Source organism: Petaurus breviceps, unplaced genomic scaffold (genome assembly GCF_028583685.1).
Source record: "Petaurus breviceps papuanus isolate PSGF00001 unplaced genomic scaffold, PetGlider_PUasm1.0 90925, whole genome shotgun sequence".
NCBI lineage: Eukaryota > Metazoa > Chordata > Mammalia > Diprotodontia > Petauridae > Petaurus > Petaurus breviceps.
The window spans coordinates 11,334,105-11,353,753 of record NW_027187380.1 but is presented as its reverse complement, the minus strand read 5'-3'; the positions used below and the strand labels follow the sequence as shown (position 1 = coordinate 11,353,753).

Sequence of the window (19,649 nt, the reverse complement as noted above, 5' to 3'; positions counted from 1 at the left end):
CCCGAGCTTCTGTTGGGCTTCTGCCTTCCTCCCCTCCTCCCACCCCGACTTGGCTAACTGCCACTCTGTTTGCCCACAGACCGCCCTGAGCACGTTTTTCCAAGAAACAAACATTCCCAACAGCCACCATCACCACCAGATGGTAAGTTATTGTGGGGGGTGGGAAGGTTGGGGGGAGGAAGTAGAGAGACCTAATCCTACACCTCCCCCCCCCACCCATTCCGAAGATTTTAGACTTATGCAAGCAAGCCAGTGCGGAAGTGGGGCCCCTAGTGTGGCGGGAAGAGCCAGGGCCTCCCCACCCCCCCAACCCCCGGCAGACAGCCTCTTGGTGGGGGCTGCACCGGGATCGGGGTGCTAGTGCTACCAGCTGGGCTGGAGGTGGTGGGCTTGCTGTCAGCCAGCGAGGCCAGTGACAGCCATGTTGCCTTGGAGGCAGCGCCTCTCCTGCAAATGTAAACAAAGCCAAAATGTCTTCCAGGAAAGAGCTGCTCAGACAGGCCCAGAGCAAACTTTGTGACCCTGAACCCTGAGCTGCTTGAGCATGACCTAGGGCCTGAGACCTCTCCCTTCCCCCCTGCCTTGACTGAGCTTATTGGGAGGGAGGGGAGGTGGGAGATAAGTACAAGAGATTTTTAAGCCTTGGAAGTTGGAGAGATGGAGGTTTGAAGATTGATGAAAGTGGAAGAGAACTGAACCTCCAAGTCCCTGTTGGCTGCTCTGGGGGGCCATGAACAGGGGAGCAAAAGAGAGGTAGGTGGGTGGGGTGTGTGTGTCTGTGTGTAATCCACTCTTCTGACCCTTTAGCCAGAGGAAATGGGCATAGAAGGAAGGGGAAACATTTCTCTCTATGCATGAATGGGAGAATCGACTGACAGCCTCCAGTGTGTGACTCCCTCTCAACCTTGCCCTGTTAGGGTTGGGGACAGAGCATATTGGACCCTGATTTGGGGTAGGATGAGGCACAGAATCCCTCTTAATCTTTCTGCAGCAGTGGATATGTTAGTATTTATAATGGACCTAGAGTAACACCTTCCCCTAAAGCTTCCCTCTTAGAGCCCCTGACCCATTCTAGAACCTTTTGTTTTCTTGGTTAAGGGGTACCTCTACTACATCCAGGCAGAAAAATACCTTGGAAGCCTACTTGACTGCTTTGGTTTTTTGTTGGTACCTGTGTTTTTACATCAAATTCATTACATACCCCTTTTGCTCAGCTCTCCCCTTCCCAATAAACTTCCTAAAACAAAGACTTTTAAGAGAAAAAATAATTTAGCATAACCAACCACATGTTGTCCTTGTCTAATAGCATATGCTACATTCAACACCCATAGTCTACCCCTTGTGTGGTGATAGGAAGGAGATTTGTTTTTTCATTCTTTCTCTGGAGCCCTGGCTGGTGGATACAATGTCCCAGCACCAACTGCCTATTCTTTCCCTGTTTTTCTAGCTAGTTACCTATTAGCTAAGGGTGTGTATGTTTGTGTGTGTGTAAGAGAGAGTTGGGGGGTGTTGTTGGGAGAATGCCCTAGTGACCCCTCCTTGTCAAATATTATTTTCCTGAATATCTACCCTTACCTCCTTCTGGAGCAAGTTTTTGACAAGTTGTTTGTGTCCTTGGCCTTCCCTCCCCCCTACATTATCTACAGAGGTTTGCTGGAAGAAATACTTTGTATGCAATCTCCCTAATCTACTTTGCTCCCCCATTAGATCTAGTCATAAAAAAGAAACAGGAATTTCTTTTAAGTTGTGCTTTACAAAATGGAAGTCCTTCCTCTTAGAATTGCTGAGGCTTAAAAAATAATAATATTAATAATTTGGAATATAATGGACAAGCTGCTGACAGTAACACGTGCCCCAGGTTTACAGACCAGGTGTTCAGTGTCTAAATTAGCTGAGCAGTCTGTCTTCCTGTCTGCTTTCCTCTAAAGGAGAAACATTCAAATTGAAGGTGGGGAGATTAGGGTGCTAAGGGGAAGTGGATAATATTCCAGCCTTCCCAAAGCTCTTAATTTTGTCCACTGTGAACCCAAAAATCCTTCTGAAAGTTTATTGTAAAAAAGGGATGGATTCTGGGATCCATGAATTGTTTTCAAAAATATTTTGATAACTGTATTTTAGTGTAATTGGTTTCTTTTGTGATCCGATTAATTTTATTTAAAATTAAAAAACATTTTGAGAAAAGGGATTCTTAGGCTTCATCGAACTTGTCAAGGGTCCATGACAAAAATTAAAAAGTTAAAAAAACACAACTCTATTTTAAGATGAGGTTTGTGTTTGAATGCTGGTATCAGGGAGATGGATGTTATCTCCTGCCTCCTTCCTCACCAGTTCCCTCCCTAGCCTGGGGACCTGCTGATGACCCATTTCTCTGAAGCTCAACTTTTGGTGTTTACTGTTTGTGTGCTTGTAATCTTTGGTGGAGTCCCCAGGAAAAGATAGCTTTGCATTCTTTCCCCTCCCCCACCCCCAAGCAAGAGCTGGGCCTGAATGGGTTTGAGACTGCCTTCCTCTTTGATTCAGTGTGTCCATTCAGAGACTCCTTACATGGCTGTGTTAGTGCAGCAAGTATGCTGGAATCAAATAAGGGAGGTGTGTCTTAAGAAAGGAACTGTAAATTGACCTGTTCCTGTTTTTATCTTGCCCTTCTCTCTCTTAAATGGTGTCTAAGGCAGCTGGGTGGTGGTAATGATGAATGTGGAGCTATCCTTGGAGCCAGAAAGACCAGAATTCAAATCTCACCTCTGACATATTCTGTGAGACCCTGCAATAACCCCTTTTAGCCTCAGTTTCCTTAATAAGGGGATTAATAACTTCACAGGATTTTTTGCTAGGATCAGATGAGAGAAACATACAGAGCACTTTGCAGATCTTAAAGCCCTACATAAATGCTAGCTATTATTCTCCTAGATAGAAGCCACATTACTACCATAGTAGCCCCAGCTACTTTTTTTTTTCTTGCTGTGCCCCAATGTAGGGAGGGAGTAAGTAGAGTATCCTAGTTAGGGAAGAGAGAAAGGCAGGTCTGTGTGAATTAGTCTCTTATGGATGTCCAATTCCTTATCCTCCCCAGGGCAAGATAGGACAGGCTAAGAGCATGACCCCCTGCTAAGTGAATATACCCTTTGGCATCATAAATAACTTTTTTTTTTTTAAGCAATCGGGGTTAAGTAACTTGCTCAAGATTACACGGCCAGGTGTTTCTGGGTGGGTGCTAAGTGTCTGAGCCCAGGATTCGATCTCCAGGTCTTCTCAACACTGGAGCCGGTGCTCTTACTTGCTGTGCTACCTGGCCACCCCATCATAAATAACTTTTGCCAAGCTTTCCTCTAAGACACAGATTGCTGAAATATATGCATAAGAATACCAGTCAACTGATTTCAATTTAGTAAACTTTGAAAGCCTAGTTGTACTAGCATTGAGAGATAGAAAGTTTAGATGAAATGAGTCCTAGTATGTGCCAGGCACTGGAAATAAGAAGTTGGTCCGTCTCCTCCTAGGAGCTATTCTATCTAATCCACATATAAATGCCTTCTATATTAGGCAGCTAGGTGGCACGGTGAATAGAGCACCAGCCCTGCAGTCTGGAGGACCCTAGTTCAAATCTAGCCTCAGACACTTAACACTTACCTCGGGCAAGTCACTTAACTCCAATTGCCCAGCCTTCCCCCACCAAAAAAAGAAAAAAAAAATGCCTTCTATATGCATGGCATTGGTCTAACAACCTGCCTTCAATCAGCTTCCATAGGGTTGGGGGGGAAAGCATGCACCTCTTGGGAGAATAAATATTTACACAGATATATTCAATATAATTTAAGGAAGGAGAGCACTGGGAAGGGGGGTGTCTGTCAGGTTTCCCATAGAAAGAGGCATGAACTCAGTCTTGAAAGGAGGCAGAGAATCAGGTAGAGATGAGATGCTAGGGTGGTCCCAACAAAGGGACAGCCCATGCATAATCCACAGAGACAGGCATGCACTTTTCAGGGAACATCCAACAAGCTAATAGAAAGTAGGCTGAAGTACATTCCTTGTCCTCAAAGAGTTTAAAATGTTAAGGAAATAAAAACCAAATGGGAGAAGTAAGTTGGGAGTCCCAAGAGATCCCTAACCTTTTTAAGTATAGCAGTACAAGAAATATGAGACAATACAGGAACAATGTGTTGACAATGGGGAAAATGCTAGATTTGGAGTCAGAAGACCCTTTGGAGTTGAAAGCCTTTTGCTGATGCTTAATTTCCCTTTGACCTTGGACTTCAGGTCCTAATTGGTAAAAATGGCTTTGTTCAGTTGGTTTAGTCCAACTCTTTGACCTATTGGGTGTTTTTTGGGCAAAGTTAGTGGATTGGTTTGCCATTTCCTTCTGCAGCTCATTTTACAGATGAGGAAACTGAGGCAAATAGGGTTAAGTGACTTAAGTCACCCAGCTAGTGTCTGAAGCCAGATTTTAAATCAGGTCTTTATAAAATAATTTTATTAACAGTACACAAAACCTTTTTGCTCCTACTATAAACTATTAATATGATAAAGATACTTTTTTAAAATTTGTGATATAAGCAGTTTTAAAGGTCATGATTGAAATTCACTTTATTCTGTTAAAGATTTTAAGTTATCATGTCTGGAAATGATAGAAAGTTGAATAGGTCCAAATGGAAGAAGTACTTTGTTGGCAGAGCCTGCTGAATCATGATACTCATTTTTTAGTCCCTCTACCAGTTTTTGAGAAATTCGACTAGTAAATTTGCATCTTTGATGCCATCATTTGTTCTTACATGCTAATCACAAGGTTTTAACATTTTAATATGTATATATTTTTTGGAGGGGGAAGGCTGGGCAGTTGGGGTTAAGTGACTTGCCTAAAGTCACACAGCTAGTAAGTGTCTGAGGCTAGATTTGAACTCAGGTCCTCCTGACTCCAGGGCCAGTGCTCTATTCATTACATCACCAAGCTGCCCCTATTTTAATATATTTTTAACAAATGAGATCAAAACCCACCGACACACTTGTTTGAGAGAATTTATTAAAAGAATTTCTTTTTCTAAGTTTTCAGAGTGAGGTATATAAGAGGTTGGTTTGGGTTTTTGTTTTATAGGTGACACTTTTTTTTAAGTGTTTAACAGTGATGGCTTCATGCTATCATTAGCTAATATCCCAAGGCAAGATATTTCCTTAAGATTAGGCTCTTTGTTAATGATGATGGATATGAATTTGTATTTCAAATTATCTTGAAAGTTTATAAATGTTTTTTGGCCAGCTTGGGTCTAATTGGTGCCCTGTTTTACCCTGTAGCATGGATGATGGTAGAGCCCCTAGTGGGAAAAGAACAATCATTTCTGTCATTTTCTTATTCTCTTGTGCTCTCTTATTATTTTCATTCTGAGATTTCTACAGAGAACTCTCTATACCAGTTGTCCATTTAGGTAAGGTTGGTTTAGTTGAGAAGACCTGTAAAATCTGATTAAGCAAGTGTGTAGAATGATGGCCCAGTTCCTCCGTTTTAGAAAACTTTAGCCTTATGTTCGGGACATTTCACCCTCTGACTGTAATGAGTGAGGACACTGGAGTCTTTCTGCGTAGTCAATGTTAAAGAGCAAAGCTTACTTTTGTTTTTAAATGGTAAAAATAAAGAACATATACAACTCTTGATATCTTCTCACTTCCTCACTTTGAATTGTCCTTTGTACTTCCCAACCCATTTGGGAAACTTCTGGCCCTTGGGATAAAACTCAGCCTTCCTACCGTGACCCGCCCTTCTAATCTTGTTTCCCTTCACCCCCATTCACCTATTTTAGGCACAATGTTTCCCAGTTGTGTCCCAATGCCCTTTGCTTCCTTTGTGTAAAACATATGCCTTTTACATCTCTGCCTACGGAGAATCTTCTTCAGTCAAGGCCCATCTCAAATGCCCCTCCCTCTGAGCAGTCTTCCTTGATCACTCTTATCTGAAAAATGACTCTCCTTGACATTTTCTTTGACCTTTTATTTGGAGAATTTATCCTTTGCCTTAATTATAGCTTATGTTGCTTTATATTATTTGTGTGCATTATATCCCTGGCTTACATTAGATTTTAGATTACAGGCCCTTTGATGGTAAAGACTGTTTTTTTTTTCATTTTTATATTTCTAGTATCTTTCACACAATGGTCACTTGATAATTGAATGAATGGTATAAACCACAGGTTCTTAAAGTGGGGCCCAGTGACCCCTGGGAGTCCCAAGACCCTTAAGGTAAAACATTTTTCATAATGCTAATACATTTCATTTTCTAATAAGCAAAATATTGATGGATCTAATGACATAAACAAAAACTCTTTGGTAATAGTGGGGGTAGTGAGGGAATCCTCAGTAATTAAGAGTCTGGAGAACAAAAAATTTTAGAACCGTTAGTATAGACAACTGCTGCAAGACTTAAGAGGACAGTAAATTTACTAGGTTGCAATAGTCAGAGAAGGATTTGTGATTTGAGCCATCAAAGGATGGCTTGGGATTGGATTGTCAAAGAAAGAAGAAAAGTGAAGGGAACATATGGAGCAAAAAGGAGGAATTCAGCAAAGGAGAAAGATGAGTGGAGGAACATTGAGATGGTGTTGTGATATAGAAGAACTTGGAATCAAAGCAAGATTTTGGGAGGTCCTTGAGCCTCCATTTTCTCACCTGTGAAGTAGGCATCATCATACCCATAGGACCATGTGTTATGAGCATCAGGTGAAAACAATTCCTGTGAAGTATAAACCTTAAAGGACTGCATTAAATGCCATCTGCTGTTATTATGTTAGAGGGAATAGTGAGTAGACAAATTAAGATAATTGTAGATTGACATAAACTATGTAAATATAGAGCCCTTCTGTTATTTCTCCTATTTCTCAGACTGTCAGAGCTGGAAGAGAGATCATCTCACCTAGTTCAACTCCCTCTTATTGCAGATGAGGAAACTGAAGTCCCAAGTGGGGAAATAAGGGAATAAGCATTTATATAGCACCTACTGTGTGCCAGGCACTGTACTAAGCACTCTGTAATTGTTACCTCATTTGATCCTCACCACTTCCCTGGGAGGTAGGTATTCTCCTTATCCCCATTTTACAGTTGAAGAAACTGAAGAAAACAAAGTAAAGAGTCTGAAGCTAGGGATTTGAACTCAAGCCTTCCTGTCTCCAGTCCCAGCACTCCGTGCACTCTGGTACCACCTGTTAGTGGCTGAATAGGCTGCCCATTGAGGGAATGATTTAATGCAGGGACTATTGTGCTCCACCAGAGCACAGGTTTGTAGAAATGGCTTTAACCAGATCCCTTCTGAAGGAGCTAGGCTGCACTAGGGGGTTTGATTTGATTCTTGTTGATAGAATTCACTGGCCCTCCCCTTCCTCCTACTCATTATTTCTTGCTGTACGTTAAGTGGGTCATTGCAAGTTGATCAGTAGGGGTCTGGTGAGAATACTGGGTTGGGGAGGCCAGTAATGTGCCTCCATCTGGGTAGGGTGTGCCAGTGGAGGTACTTTTGCAATCCTGGGGATGCTGATGGGAGAGTGTTCTTCAGATCATAGATGGAGAGATGGAAAGGACCTCTGAGGTCTCCTTATTTGTACAGTTAAGGAAACTGAGGTACAGAGTTCAGTGACTTGCTGGTCATCACACAGGTGGTAAGTAGCAGAGTCAACATTTGAACCCTCCAAATTCAGCTTCTTTGTACTGAACAGCACATTGGACTGTCCTTGGAAAGGGGGTGGGAAGATTGTCCTCAGATGAGGCCTCACTCCTGCTAGAGGTTATCAGGGAACGAAGAAAAACTTAGCTAAATTGGAAGTCATAGATTTCTAGAACCACGTCCTCTTCCCTTCCCCCACATTCCTGGGGTGAGTTCTAGGGAGGGACCACTGTTGCAACTAAAATTAGGAAACATTCAGAGAATGAAGACTTCAGGAGGAAAGGGAGAAGCTGCTAAGGTGCCCAAATTTCATTTGCCTGGCCTGGGTTCTTCTCTTTGCTTCTTTATTCCCGTTGTGGAATTTCTTTCTGGCCCTAGGAAGGAAGGGGCCAGAAGACCAGGGAGGCCCAGAAACTGTTCATTTAGAATAATTAGTGTCTGGCATACATAGAAATAACCCTTGGGCAGGGAGCATCCTAAGTGTGGCTGATTGACTGCTTTGCCTCGATCTCAGGGGTCATAGACCTGGAGCTAGAAGGGGCCTTTGGGGGAGGCCTAATCTAACCTACTGAGTTAAGTGACTAGCCCGAGGTCACAGCTAGTAAGTTGCTGAATTTGAGCTCAGATCAATAGAGATGGGTCTTCTGACCAAGTCCCCATCCTTGCTAGCTACTCTACATCCAACTAGTTATATTACTTGGGGCAGAGTCACTTAACCACCCCACTGATCCTCAGTTTTTCTTTTTTGTAAAATGGAGATTATAATCTCTATACCAAATGGGGTCAATTATGAGGATCTAATAAGAATATGTTTGTGAAAGCCCTTTGTAACTATAAAAACACCAGAGAAGTGGAAAAGCTGGCATTCGTGTTGCTTGACTCCAGCTTAACCATCGCCTCTTCTCTCCTCCCCTCCTGAGTCCCAGGCTAGAGGAGAAAAGCCACCTAATTCCTTCAGAACTAATCTGAGGTTAGATGATAAGGGTCCTTTCAGAAACTGAGATATCTAGCCTAAAACTGAGATATCTAGCCTACGGCCGCAGAGAAATGAGCTTATTAACCTGCCCAAGTAACAGCCCATGCTCCAGAGTGGGTTTGAGGTCTCCAGGGATGGTTTTCCTTTTGTGCATCCAACGGTGGCTTGTTCTGGATTTTACCTGAATCAGTTCTTTACTCCCAAGATCTTTCCCAAGCAAAGGGGGAGGAATTCCCCGAAGGATAAAATATGTTGAGGAACATTGAATTCATGTGGTATAGATTACTCAGATGAGACCTTGGGCATTACCTAAATCACCTCTTGGGTCTCCTTTTGTGAACATTGGGTGAAGATAATTCCCTCCAAAGCAGTGTCCATACTCTGCTGGAATTCTGCTGAAATCAACTTATTTTGTCCTCATTTCTCTTGATTGTTTCAAGCCCTAGGGGATGGGGTGGGTGGTTGTGTCCAGCTGCTGCTGCTGCTCCAGGGTTAAAGTTGGAAGAACCCTGGAGGTAGGGAGTGATCCCAGGTTGGGAAAATGATCTGAGAAAGCTGAGTGCCACAGATCTTTAGTGAGAAGGGAGGTGTTTGCTGAGCATGTGGGGGTGTTCTGGTAGCTAATGTGAGCCTGATTCTGGGTTGGAGCTTGGCTTGAACACCACACTGTGTTTTATTTCTCTACAGATGTGCACACCGAGCAATACACCTGCTACACCACCCAATTTCCCGGATGCGTTGGCCATGTTCTCCAAGCTACGGGCCTCGGAGACCCTGCAGAGCAATAACAGCCCCATGACAGCCATGGCTTGCTCTCCCCCTGCAAACTTCAGCCCCTTTTGGGCCTCCTCTCCACCCAGCCACCAGGCAGCCTGGATCCCACCCTCTTCCCCCACAGCTCACAGTCTACACCACCTCCACCATCCTCAGCCCACGTGGCCCCCTGGGGCACAACAGGGGGGTTCCCAGCAGAAAGCTGTGGCTGCAATGGATGGGCAGAGATAAGACTTTGTGCTGCTGGGGCCCGGGCTGGGGGTGCAGGGGCTAGAAGTGCTTGGGGTAGGGGTGGGTGCAGAGAAGGACAGGTTAGGGAAGGGTGGGATGGGATGGGGTGGGGTGTTTCCTGAAGATTGCACTGGAAAATTTTATAATTTTTTTTAACTTCCTGAGCCACCTGAGGCCTTCAGGAGGGATTTCTCTTCAGGAAAGTCAATAACTGGTCTTTTCTCTTTTTAATATATAACTATAATATATATAAATATACAGATATATCTAATGTATAGGAGAATGGGGCCAGCCGTGGAGAAAGAGGAAGATGGAGAAAATTTATTTCTGCCCTCTCTCCCCCTGCTTCACAGAGTGGAGTGTTTGGCTAATAGATAGATCTGGGGGTAGTTCTGGTGATGGAAGGGAGTCTAGAGCAGCTGTGACAGTGGATAGGATGAGGGGGTGCACTCCCATTCTCCAAAATGTTGAAGCTGTGAACCTGGATGGTGGCAGTAGCCAGAGAAGAAGCCAGGCTCTCTGCTTGGGACTCCCCAAGAATAGTGGCAACAGAAAAATGGATTTGAGGGGCGTTGAGGACTTTGTGCACCCTCCTAATCTGGACTTTGCCTCTGAAATGCTAATCACAGCTACTGCTGTTCCTCTGACCTCAGACTGGATGGTATCTTCTCTCCCACTCCTAATCACTGCTGCTGAGACCCTGGTGGCAATGACTGCTCTTTTCGGGCTCTCTTAGGGTGTTTGCTCTGGTGGGGTAGGGTTGCCCACCTCCAGATAAGGTTTCTCTCCTCCCCCTTCAGGGCTGGGGCCCCGAACTGTTGTACCTGAGGGATGGGGGTGGGGAGGATCTCCCACCAGAGCCACAAGTGGTGGGGGCGACACACTTAGTTGAGCTGGATAGCACGAGTTTGCAACCAAGGACTCCTGGTTTAGTTCCCAAATCAGAATCGTGCTCATGCCAGGTTGAGGGTTTTTTTTTTTTTTTAATTTAAAATTTTTTTAAAAAATGAATTTTCTAACCTCCTGTGTCTTGTGGTACTGCTCTTTCCTACTTGGAAACAAACCTGCTCTATTCCCCTGTGTCCTCAGACACTGGGGTGTGACTGGAAGGGTACTGAGTTGAACGAGGAAGGGTATTTGGGGTTGGGAAAGGTGAGGGACCTTGAAACATGAATTTGTAGAGCTGAGGAGTAAATGACTTGCTTGGGGTCACAGGTATTCATCTAAGTGATTTGTTATCCCCTTCTCCTAATTGACCTATTGGATAGCCATTTTTTTCCTGTTTAGGTCATAGTTGAAGGGGGTGGGATTAAATTGAAGTTGAGGCCCAAGCTGTTTATTCTTCCCTTCCCATCTTCCCATCTTGCTCTTTGTCCTTTCAGATTATAGTCTTTAGGCTCAAGGGGGAGGGGAGGAACAAACTCCTGATCAGACTGAGTGCCGGGGTGAGGAAATAGCCTAGGAAAAAGTCATCTGATCTTACTACAAAGCCTAGCTCCTTCGATGATTTCCCTCCCTATACCTGCCCAAGATCCCAGCCCACAAACTTCCCTGCCACTTCGTTTCAGTATCAGCCAAACTCTGAAGTAGCACCTTGTGGGAGCTAGCCAGGCTTTTCTGGGAGTCTTGTCAGCAAAGTCAAGGCTTATTTTCAGTCTTCCTCAACCCAGGACCTCAGGAATACTAAGTGAACATTGTGAGACCTGCGTTAAAACACTGGGGTCCCTAAGAAGGGATCGAGGAGGCTGTGAGCCTGGTGAGCATGGGTGGACAACGTGTTTATTAACAAAGGAATCTTAGAATTTAATTCCCCTCTCACTGAATTCTGAGTACGCCCCTGTTGTCCTTAGGGATACCTTCAGGGAACTGAGCCCATCTTAGCCTATGTTTCCTAGAGAGGAAAAAAGTCCTGTTTGTAAAGTGAATGAGGAGGAACTTAATCAGTCTGAACATTTATTAACAACTGTGTGAGGCACACATGCAAAGTAAATACTAGATGATTTGGGGGTGAGGGTGGGAGGGGAAAGATCAAGAAAGGCCTTTAGGAAGGGGACAGTTCCTGTGCTAAGCTTTGAAAAAACTCCATCCTCATGCAGGTGAGGAGGGAGTATATTCCAGGCATGAGGAACTGGAAATGGAATGACATGCGTAAGGACCTACAAGAAGGCCTGGCCTGATTTTAGGACCAGGATTTATTACTGAGGCAATTAAATCATGTTTTAATAAGGTTCATAGTGAGGAGCCCCAGAAGGGAGATAGTATGTATATATATATATATATATATATATATATATATATATATATATGGGATTTTCTTGGCAAAGATAACTGGAGTGGTTTGTCATTTTTTTTCTCAGCTTATTTTACAGATGAGACTGAGGCAAAAAGGATTAAGTGACTTGCCCAGGGTCACACAGCTATTAAGTATCTGAGCCCAAATTTAAACTTGGGAACATAAGTCTTTGTGACTCCAGGCCCGGCTGGCACTCTATCTACTGTGCCATATAGCTACCATATACACATTTTTAATTAAAAGATAAAAGAAGCTGAGGAGGAGCTGGTATAGATAAGTATCTTGTGTCTTCTCTATAATTCCTGTTCCCCTCTATTCCTTTGGAATCTCTGGTATAACTGAGGCTCTATGCTAAATGCTGATAGGAATTTGAAATGAGCAAAACTTGATCCCTGACTCTCAAGAAGCCTCTGTTTAGCAGTGGAGATTTTTAAAGTTCATAGATAGATAGCTAAAATAGGCAAAATAATAGTAGCACTTGTATAAGGCTTTAAAGTTTGCAGGGTGCTTTCTTTGCTTTTAATTCTCAAAACAGCTCTGAGGAGGTAGGTGCTTTTATTGATTTTACAGATGAGGAAATGGAAGCAGATAGAAGTTGTGACTTGCCCAGGGTCACACAGTTACTTAGCCATGTGGGATTTGAACTCAGGTCTTCCTCATTCCAGGTAGCAGCATTCTTATCTACTGCACCACCTAAGCTGCCTCTAAAATTAAATCAGTTAATCCCTGAAGTAAAATTCTGGGCAAGGGGAAACCTGCTGGAAAATGGCAGAGGGGCCTAGGTTACGATCCGTGTGAAAAAGCTAAACCTGGTTTCTGATTCTCAACGTGGAGGTCATTTAAGTATTTTCCCCTGCTACAACTTTTTTCACCTGTGAGTTTCCTCAGAGGTTTTTACATGAGGGGTAACCCCCAAATCATACTGGGGTAGAAAATGGGACTCCTCCCACACACTTTCACATGCTATTCTCTCCCCTTTCAGTTTTGTTTCCTGAGATGTCCCTGGATAGCCAGATGATATTATGAGGTGGTGCCCGCAAGGAGTGCAGTGGAACATTATCATCTCTGGAGTCAAAAAGATCTGGGTTCAAATTCCATCTCAACATGTATGACCTGAGTTAAATCATTTAACTTCATCAATAAAATGAAGGGGTTGGGCCCTTTGGGTTCTAAGAAATCAAACCCTGCTCCTCCCACACATTTCTATTTTTCTTTCCCCCTGGGTCGAAGGGAGAGTCCCTTTTGTGTGAGAAAGATTGTGTGTCCCTGTAGTGAGGACTAACCAGGTCACATATACAAGCTGGATGACTGAACCTCCAGAGGATGATATTGTTGGGGGTAACCTGAAGTTTTGGTGTTTCTCTGGGTGAGCAAGGTAAAAAGCTGCCTGAACCCCTTGATTCTGGTGACTGGAGATCTACTTGACCTTGGGATGACTTTCACTCTAAGGGGGAAGGTTATGTATGCACATAAGAAAAAAGCAACTGCTTAGCCTTGCTTGGTCCTACTGAAACTGACGGCATCTAGGGTTCTCTTAACAAAGATGTCAGAGTGATTTGCCATTTCCTTCTCCAACTTGTTTCACAGACGAAGCAAATAGGGTAAAGTGACTTGCCCAGGAGTCAACCGGCCATTAAGGGGCTGAAGTCAGATTTGAACTTGGAAAAATGAGTATTGATTCCAGGTCCAGCACCCTATCCATTTGCAACACCTAGCTGCATCCCTGCTTTCCCTATGGAACTTCAGTTTGGATTTCAAAAAAGAGAGGCTGACCTGATTTGATCCTTTGACGGAATGGGCAAGGGAAATGAAAGTAGAAGGAGAAGACACCTGGCCCTGTCGTTGAGAACAGACTATAGCTGGTTAAGCAAGAAGATGATCCTTGAGGGGGACTCATGGCCTGGGCCATAAGACCTTGTGAGGTCCATTGGGGGAAGGGGAAGGACTCCATCCACATCCTGGGACGACATAGTTCCCAGAAGACCCATCAAGATAAACACCATTAAACACTTCCCCTTCATGTTGGCACCCATTGTGTTCTTGTTGTTCAGTCATTTTCAGTTGTGTTGTATCTGACTCTGTTTCCCCATTTGGGATTTTCTTGGCCAGAGATACTGGAGTGGTTCACCATTTCCTTCTCCAGCTCATTTTACAGATAAGGAAACAAGCAAATCCGGGCTACATGACTTTCCCAGGGTCACACAACTAGTAAGGGTCTTAACCAGGTTTGAAGGGGAGATAAGTCTTTCTGACTTAAGGCCCAGAACTCCTCACCTTACCACTTAGCCACCCCCCCCCCCCTCGCCATAGTGTAGTGTACCCTCAGACCTTCCTAACATCTGCACTGGATGGTAGAAGAAAGCTTCTAGTAAGGTGGTAGAAAGGCTTCTAGTAACCATTGCCTTTTTCCTTTCAAGAACTCCACTATTTAAAAAAAAAAAAACACTATTGTCCCCAGGCCTCTTGGTAGCCCCACCAGAGTGTGTGGGACTGAGTTTAGAGTGGGTGGGGGATTCCCCATCTTAGGTTCCAGGCACCTGTCTCAGAGCAAATAGTGAGAACTAGACCAGAAAAAGCCAGGGTTTTGATTTCCTAAATTTCTTGACTGATGTGTTTCTTCCTCAAATAAAGGTCATCAAGGTGGTAGGGTCAGTACTCACTCCCCAAGGGGTAAGATCATGTGGCCCTCATTCATCTCTTCCTTTTCATGTTTTAGAATCTCCATGGCAGGTCTCACTTTCCTCCCTGTGGTTAAGCAGTTCAACAATGTAAGAGGCTGCACCCTTGACTCTTGCTCAATTCTCAATCCAAGTATTGCCACACCATTAACGGCTCTTACTCCTAATTTGCTAAGCACTGCTGGAGAAAGTCAGGCAACCATGTTAGTTACGTCCGTCCATTATGAATTCCTGTTAGTGATTCTCACTTGTTATACACACATTCTCTGATTCTCCCACCTTTCTTCTTCAGAGATTATTTTAAACTTCTTTCCTCCTCAAATCCACAAGGTGATTCTCAGTCACTGTGCAAATGATAATAAGTAAGCACTTACATAGCATTTTTAAAGTTTGCAAAGCACTTTACACAGATTAGCTTGTTTTGCAAAAATCCGGGGAGGTAGATGCTGTTGTTTTTGTTGTTGTTCGTCCTTTGGTTTTTGAGGAGGACCAGAGACATAATGGAGTGATGTCTTGACTGGCTCGAGAATTGGGTTTAAATGAGGCAGAGTTGCACAAAGTTTATAGATAAGGAAACGGGTTAAGTGACCTGTCCAAGTCACACAGCTAGTACTGAAGCAGAATTCGAACCCAGGTTTTTCTGACTCAAGTCCGGCACTCTACTGTAGTGACCTTGCTACCCCAGAAGTCCATAGCTTTTACTCCCCTGAAAAAAACAAGACCGTATGTTGTCAGCTGACTCTATCTTACTCCCTACCTTAAAACCCTTCATTTGTATCTTCACCCTTCTTCAAGGTTTGGCTCTTCTTCCTTGCAAAGGCCAGTCTCTCTATTCCCCCAGCCTCATTCTTTCCCCTCTTCTCTGAGATCTTGCCCTAGGATCATTCCTTTTCTCCTCTTCAGTCTTTCCCTCTCTACTGGTTTCTTCCCTGAGGCCTACAACATTCAGGAAGATGGGACAGTGAAAGGAGTATTGTTGGATATAACATCTCGGGGTATGGGTTTGGAGTCTGGCTTTGCTTACCTACCTATGAGATCTTAGTCACATTATGTGTCTTTCCTGGGCCTCAGTTTCCTCATACGAAAAATGAGAGGGTTTGGATGAGTTGGCCTCTGAGGTTCCTTCCAGCTCTAAATAAATGATTATAAATATGCTCAGGTCTACCTCCATCCTTAAAAACAAATAAAATTTAAAAAAAAAAAAAACCTCAATCCTGACATCTTTTCAAGTTACTGCCTTATATATTTCCCTTTCACTCCTAGAAATCAATTGATCAACAAACATTTACTAATTTTTAATATGTCCCAGGCTCTAGGCTAGGCCATGGGAATACAAAGGCTAAAAACAATAGAACTTCCTCTACTCTGTTTGCCTTCCCCAAGTGAAACTATGCAAAAGTATAAATATATGCAGAAGGAAAGAAAAATAAATGGTGGTTGAATGTAAGGCAGGGGTAGCTAGGTGGTGTGGTGGATAGAGCACCAGGCTTTGGAATCAGGGGGACCTGATTCCAGCTACAGATGCTTACTAGCTGTGTGACCCTGGGCAAGTCCCTTAACCCTGTTTGCCTCAGTTTCCTCATCTGTGAAATGAGCTGGAGAAGGAAATGGCAAACCACTCCAGTATCTTTGTCAAGAAAACCCCAAATGATTCTTCCCATTAATTCTAATTCTTCTTTATATTATGACTAATGCAAAAATATGTTTAATATGAATGTATAAGTAGAGCCTATATCAGATGGCACACCATCTTAGGGAGGGGAGAGGAGAAGGAGGGGGAGAAAATTTCAAACTCAAACTCTTATGAAAGTGAATGTTGAAAACTAAAATAAATTAGTTATTAAAAAAAGAGAGAAAACCCCAAATGGGGTCACAAAGTCAGACAAGACTGAAATGACTGACAATAACAACAAATGTAAGGTAGAGAGGATCCAATTGTTGGAAGGATGATTGAGGAAGAGTTCCTGTAAGAAGTGGTGCTTGAAATGCATCTTAAAAGAAGGAAAGGATTTTATGAATCCCAGATGAAAAAGGAGTGCATGGGGGACAGCTAGTAAAAAGGCACCAAGAGAAGTTGGAATGCCATATTTGATGAGCAGGAAAAGGGTGTTTTGTCTGGGTTGTGCGTGTGGTGTTTGGAAGGGGTAAAATAGAATGAGTCTGGAAAGGCAGGTTGGGATCAGGTTGTGAACATGTTTAGAAGCCAAGAAGAGGAATAGATTTTTAATTTAATCAGAGGAGATAGAATTGGAATTTCTTGAATGTGTTGTAGAAAGGGAGGGGGTATACTATGATTATACTCTTGTTTTAGGAGTCTCCATGAAGGATAGATCCGAGTTGGGAAAGACAAGGTATGAAGACCATCTAGGGTGTTGGGGATGTAGACCACAGTGGTATCTGTATGAGAAGTGAGGAGATACATGCCAGGGATGTTATGGAGGTAGAAATAATAAGAAATCTTGCAACTGATTGGCTGTGTGGCATGAGCAGCTGTAAAGGTGTGGATTACCCAAAGGTTATGAATGTGGGAGACTGAAAATATGATGGTACCCTTGACAGAAATAGCAAAGTTCAATAGAAAGTTTCTGAGGGGAAAGATAATGGGCTCTGTTTTAGACATGTTGAAACTGAGTTGTCTATTGGGTATCTATTGAAAAATCTAAAATGACATTTGATGATGTAAGGTAATATCATGGGAAGCTAGCTAAGTTTAGGTGATGGTCATGATGCAATGGAGAGAGTGTCAGATCTAGAGTCAGGGAGACCTGAGTTCAAATCTGGCCTCAGATACTTAGTAGCTGTGTGGCCCTAGGCAAGTCACTTAATCCTGTCTGCTTCAGCTGTAAAAAGAACTGGAGAAGGAATTGGCAAGCCAATCCAGTATCTCTGCCAAGAAAATCTCAAATGGGGTCATGAAGATCAAATGCGGACATGATTGAAATGACTAAACAACAATAAATATGTCTCAGGAGAGAGACTGGCATTGGATATATAGGTGTGGGTCTTATCTGCATAGAGATCATTAAACCCATGTGAGTTAATGGGGTCATCAAATAAGATAAAACAAGATTATGGAGGAAGAGACAGAGATCAGGAAGAATGAGAGGAGAAAAGATCATTAGATTTAGCAGTTAAGTGATTGTTGGTAACTTTGGAGAGAGCTGTTTCAGAGGAATGAAGAGGTGTGAAGCCAAAATACAAATCGATGAGAAGTGCATGAGGAGAGGAAGTAGGAAAGTACAGTTATCCCTTCCACATCATGGGGGGCAGGGGCACAGCACCCCTGATATCTGGAAAATCCTCATAAAACGTTTTGGCCTTCCCTTCATACCAGAGAAGTCTGAATTTTTTCTTTTTCTTTTATGAGGTGTTTGCAGTACAGTAAAATTTTTGTGAAGTATTTTGGTCACAGGTTCTGTGTCATCTGCAGCTTCCACAAAACTCCCCCAAATTCCCATTTAATTTCTTATGCTAATCCATGATATATGGAAACCATGATGGGTAAGGTTGAAATGTGGAAGGGATAATGATAAATAGCTTTTTTCTTGGAGTTTGGTTGGACGAGAGACATAGGAAGAGAGCTTCCTCTGAAGGGTCTAGTGAAGGTTTTTTAAAGATGGGTAAGGTTTGTTTTGTTCTTCGAGGCAGCTAACTGGCCCATGGGATAGAACACTAAGCCTAAAGTCAGTAAGACCTGAGTTCAAATCCAGCTCATAACACTTGATTTTGTGATCCTGGAACAGTCCCTTAATCTCATTTTTCTTAACTGTGAAATGGGGATAATAATAGCAAGTATCTCCCAGAATGGTTAGAATTAAGTGAGATATTTGTAAAGCACAAAGCACAGTGACTGGCCCATAGTAGGTACTTAACAAATTCTCTTTCCCTGCCCTGGTAGGCAACAAGGAAGGAACTTGTAGAGACTGAAGATTAGACAGGAAGGAGAATGGTTTAAGGATGCAATTTGCCAGAGAGGATGAGGTCAAGATGTTAGCTCTGGCAAGAAGAAGGGTCCCCTCATTGTCAAAGACTGAGGAAAAAAGAGAATAGAGTGAGGGATGATGTCATAGGGTTTTGGGGGAGATGCTGACTGGGCTTAGTTTTCTCAGTAAAGTATGAGGTAAGGTCCTCACTGAGGAGAGTGTGAGGAGGGGAAAGTGTGAGAGGTTTGAGGAGAAAAGTCTGGGACAGAAAGAATCACCCACTCACTTCTCCATTCATTGCAATCTGGCTTCTGATCAAGCCCTCCATTGAAACTGCTCTCTCCAGGTAACCAATGATCCTGCTAAATCCAGTGACCTTTTCCCAGTGCTCATCTTCCTCAGCCTCTCTGCAGTTTTCAGTGCTGTTGTTTACCTTCTCCTGGAAGATCTCTACCACCCTCCCTCCCTTGGCTTCCATTGTAGTGCTCTCTCCTGGTCCTCCTCCCCATCTGTCCCTCTGCTCTGTCTCATTCCCCTTATTAATCATCATCTATTTGCCCTCTCTCACTCCAAGCCCCTTAGTGTGGGTGTTAGGGGATCTCCTTTTCTCTACATGTGCCTTCCCCATGGTAATCTCCTAAACTCCCATAGATTCAATGATCAGTTCTATGTAGATGACTCTCCCATCTATATAATCCACTGTTGTTCAATCGTGTCCAGCTCTTTGCAATTCCATCTGGGATTTTCTTGGCAAAGATATTGAAAAAGGAAAAGCAAGTGGTACATAATAGATTTTCAGTTTCACACTAAATCTTCTTTTTTAAAAATCAATTCTACTTTGCTATGGAAATGTGTGTTTTATTTCTTAACTTGAAAATTTAAAAAAAAAATCTGAGGCAAACCAGGTTAAGTGACCTACCCAGGGTCATACAACTAGTGTCTGAGACCAGATTTGAACTCATAAAGATGAGTCTTCCTGATTTCAAACATCGGCTGTGTCACCTAGCATCCATCCTACTTTCAGCTCTCTTCTGTACTCCAGTACATTGTTAACTGATTTTGAACTGATCAATATCTTCCTTCCTTCCTTTCTTTCTTTCTTTCTTTCTTTCTTTCTTTCTTTCTTTCTTTCTTTCTT

At 43.1% G+C, this 19,649-nt stretch overlaps 2 protein-coding genes across 2 annotated transcripts in view; one reads left to right on the top strand and one right to left on the bottom strand.

Annotated features, from left to right (window-relative positions):
• The window catches only part of UBALD2 (UBA like domain containing 2), an 11,844-nt gene extending 1,200 nt beyond the window's left edge, over positions 1 to 10,644 (top strand). Inside the window, exons 2-3 of the mRNA XM_069076311.1 lie at positions 80 to 142; positions 9,300 to 10,644. Of these exons, the coding sequence (XP_068932412.1) occupies positions 80 to 142; positions 9,300 to 9,617 (381 nt within the window). The 3' untranslated portion in view covers positions 9,618 to 10,644. The remainder of the gene's footprint in view (positions 1 to 79; positions 143 to 9,299) is intronic.
• Positions 10,350 to 19,649, bottom strand: part of QRICH2 (glutamine rich 2) — a 45,081-nt gene continuing 35,781 nt past the window's right edge. Inside the window, exon 18 of the mRNA XM_069076858.1 lies at positions 10,350 to 10,441. Coding sequence (XP_068932959.1) covers positions 10,350 to 10,441 — 92 coding nt within the window. The remainder of the gene's footprint in view (positions 10,442 to 19,649) is intronic.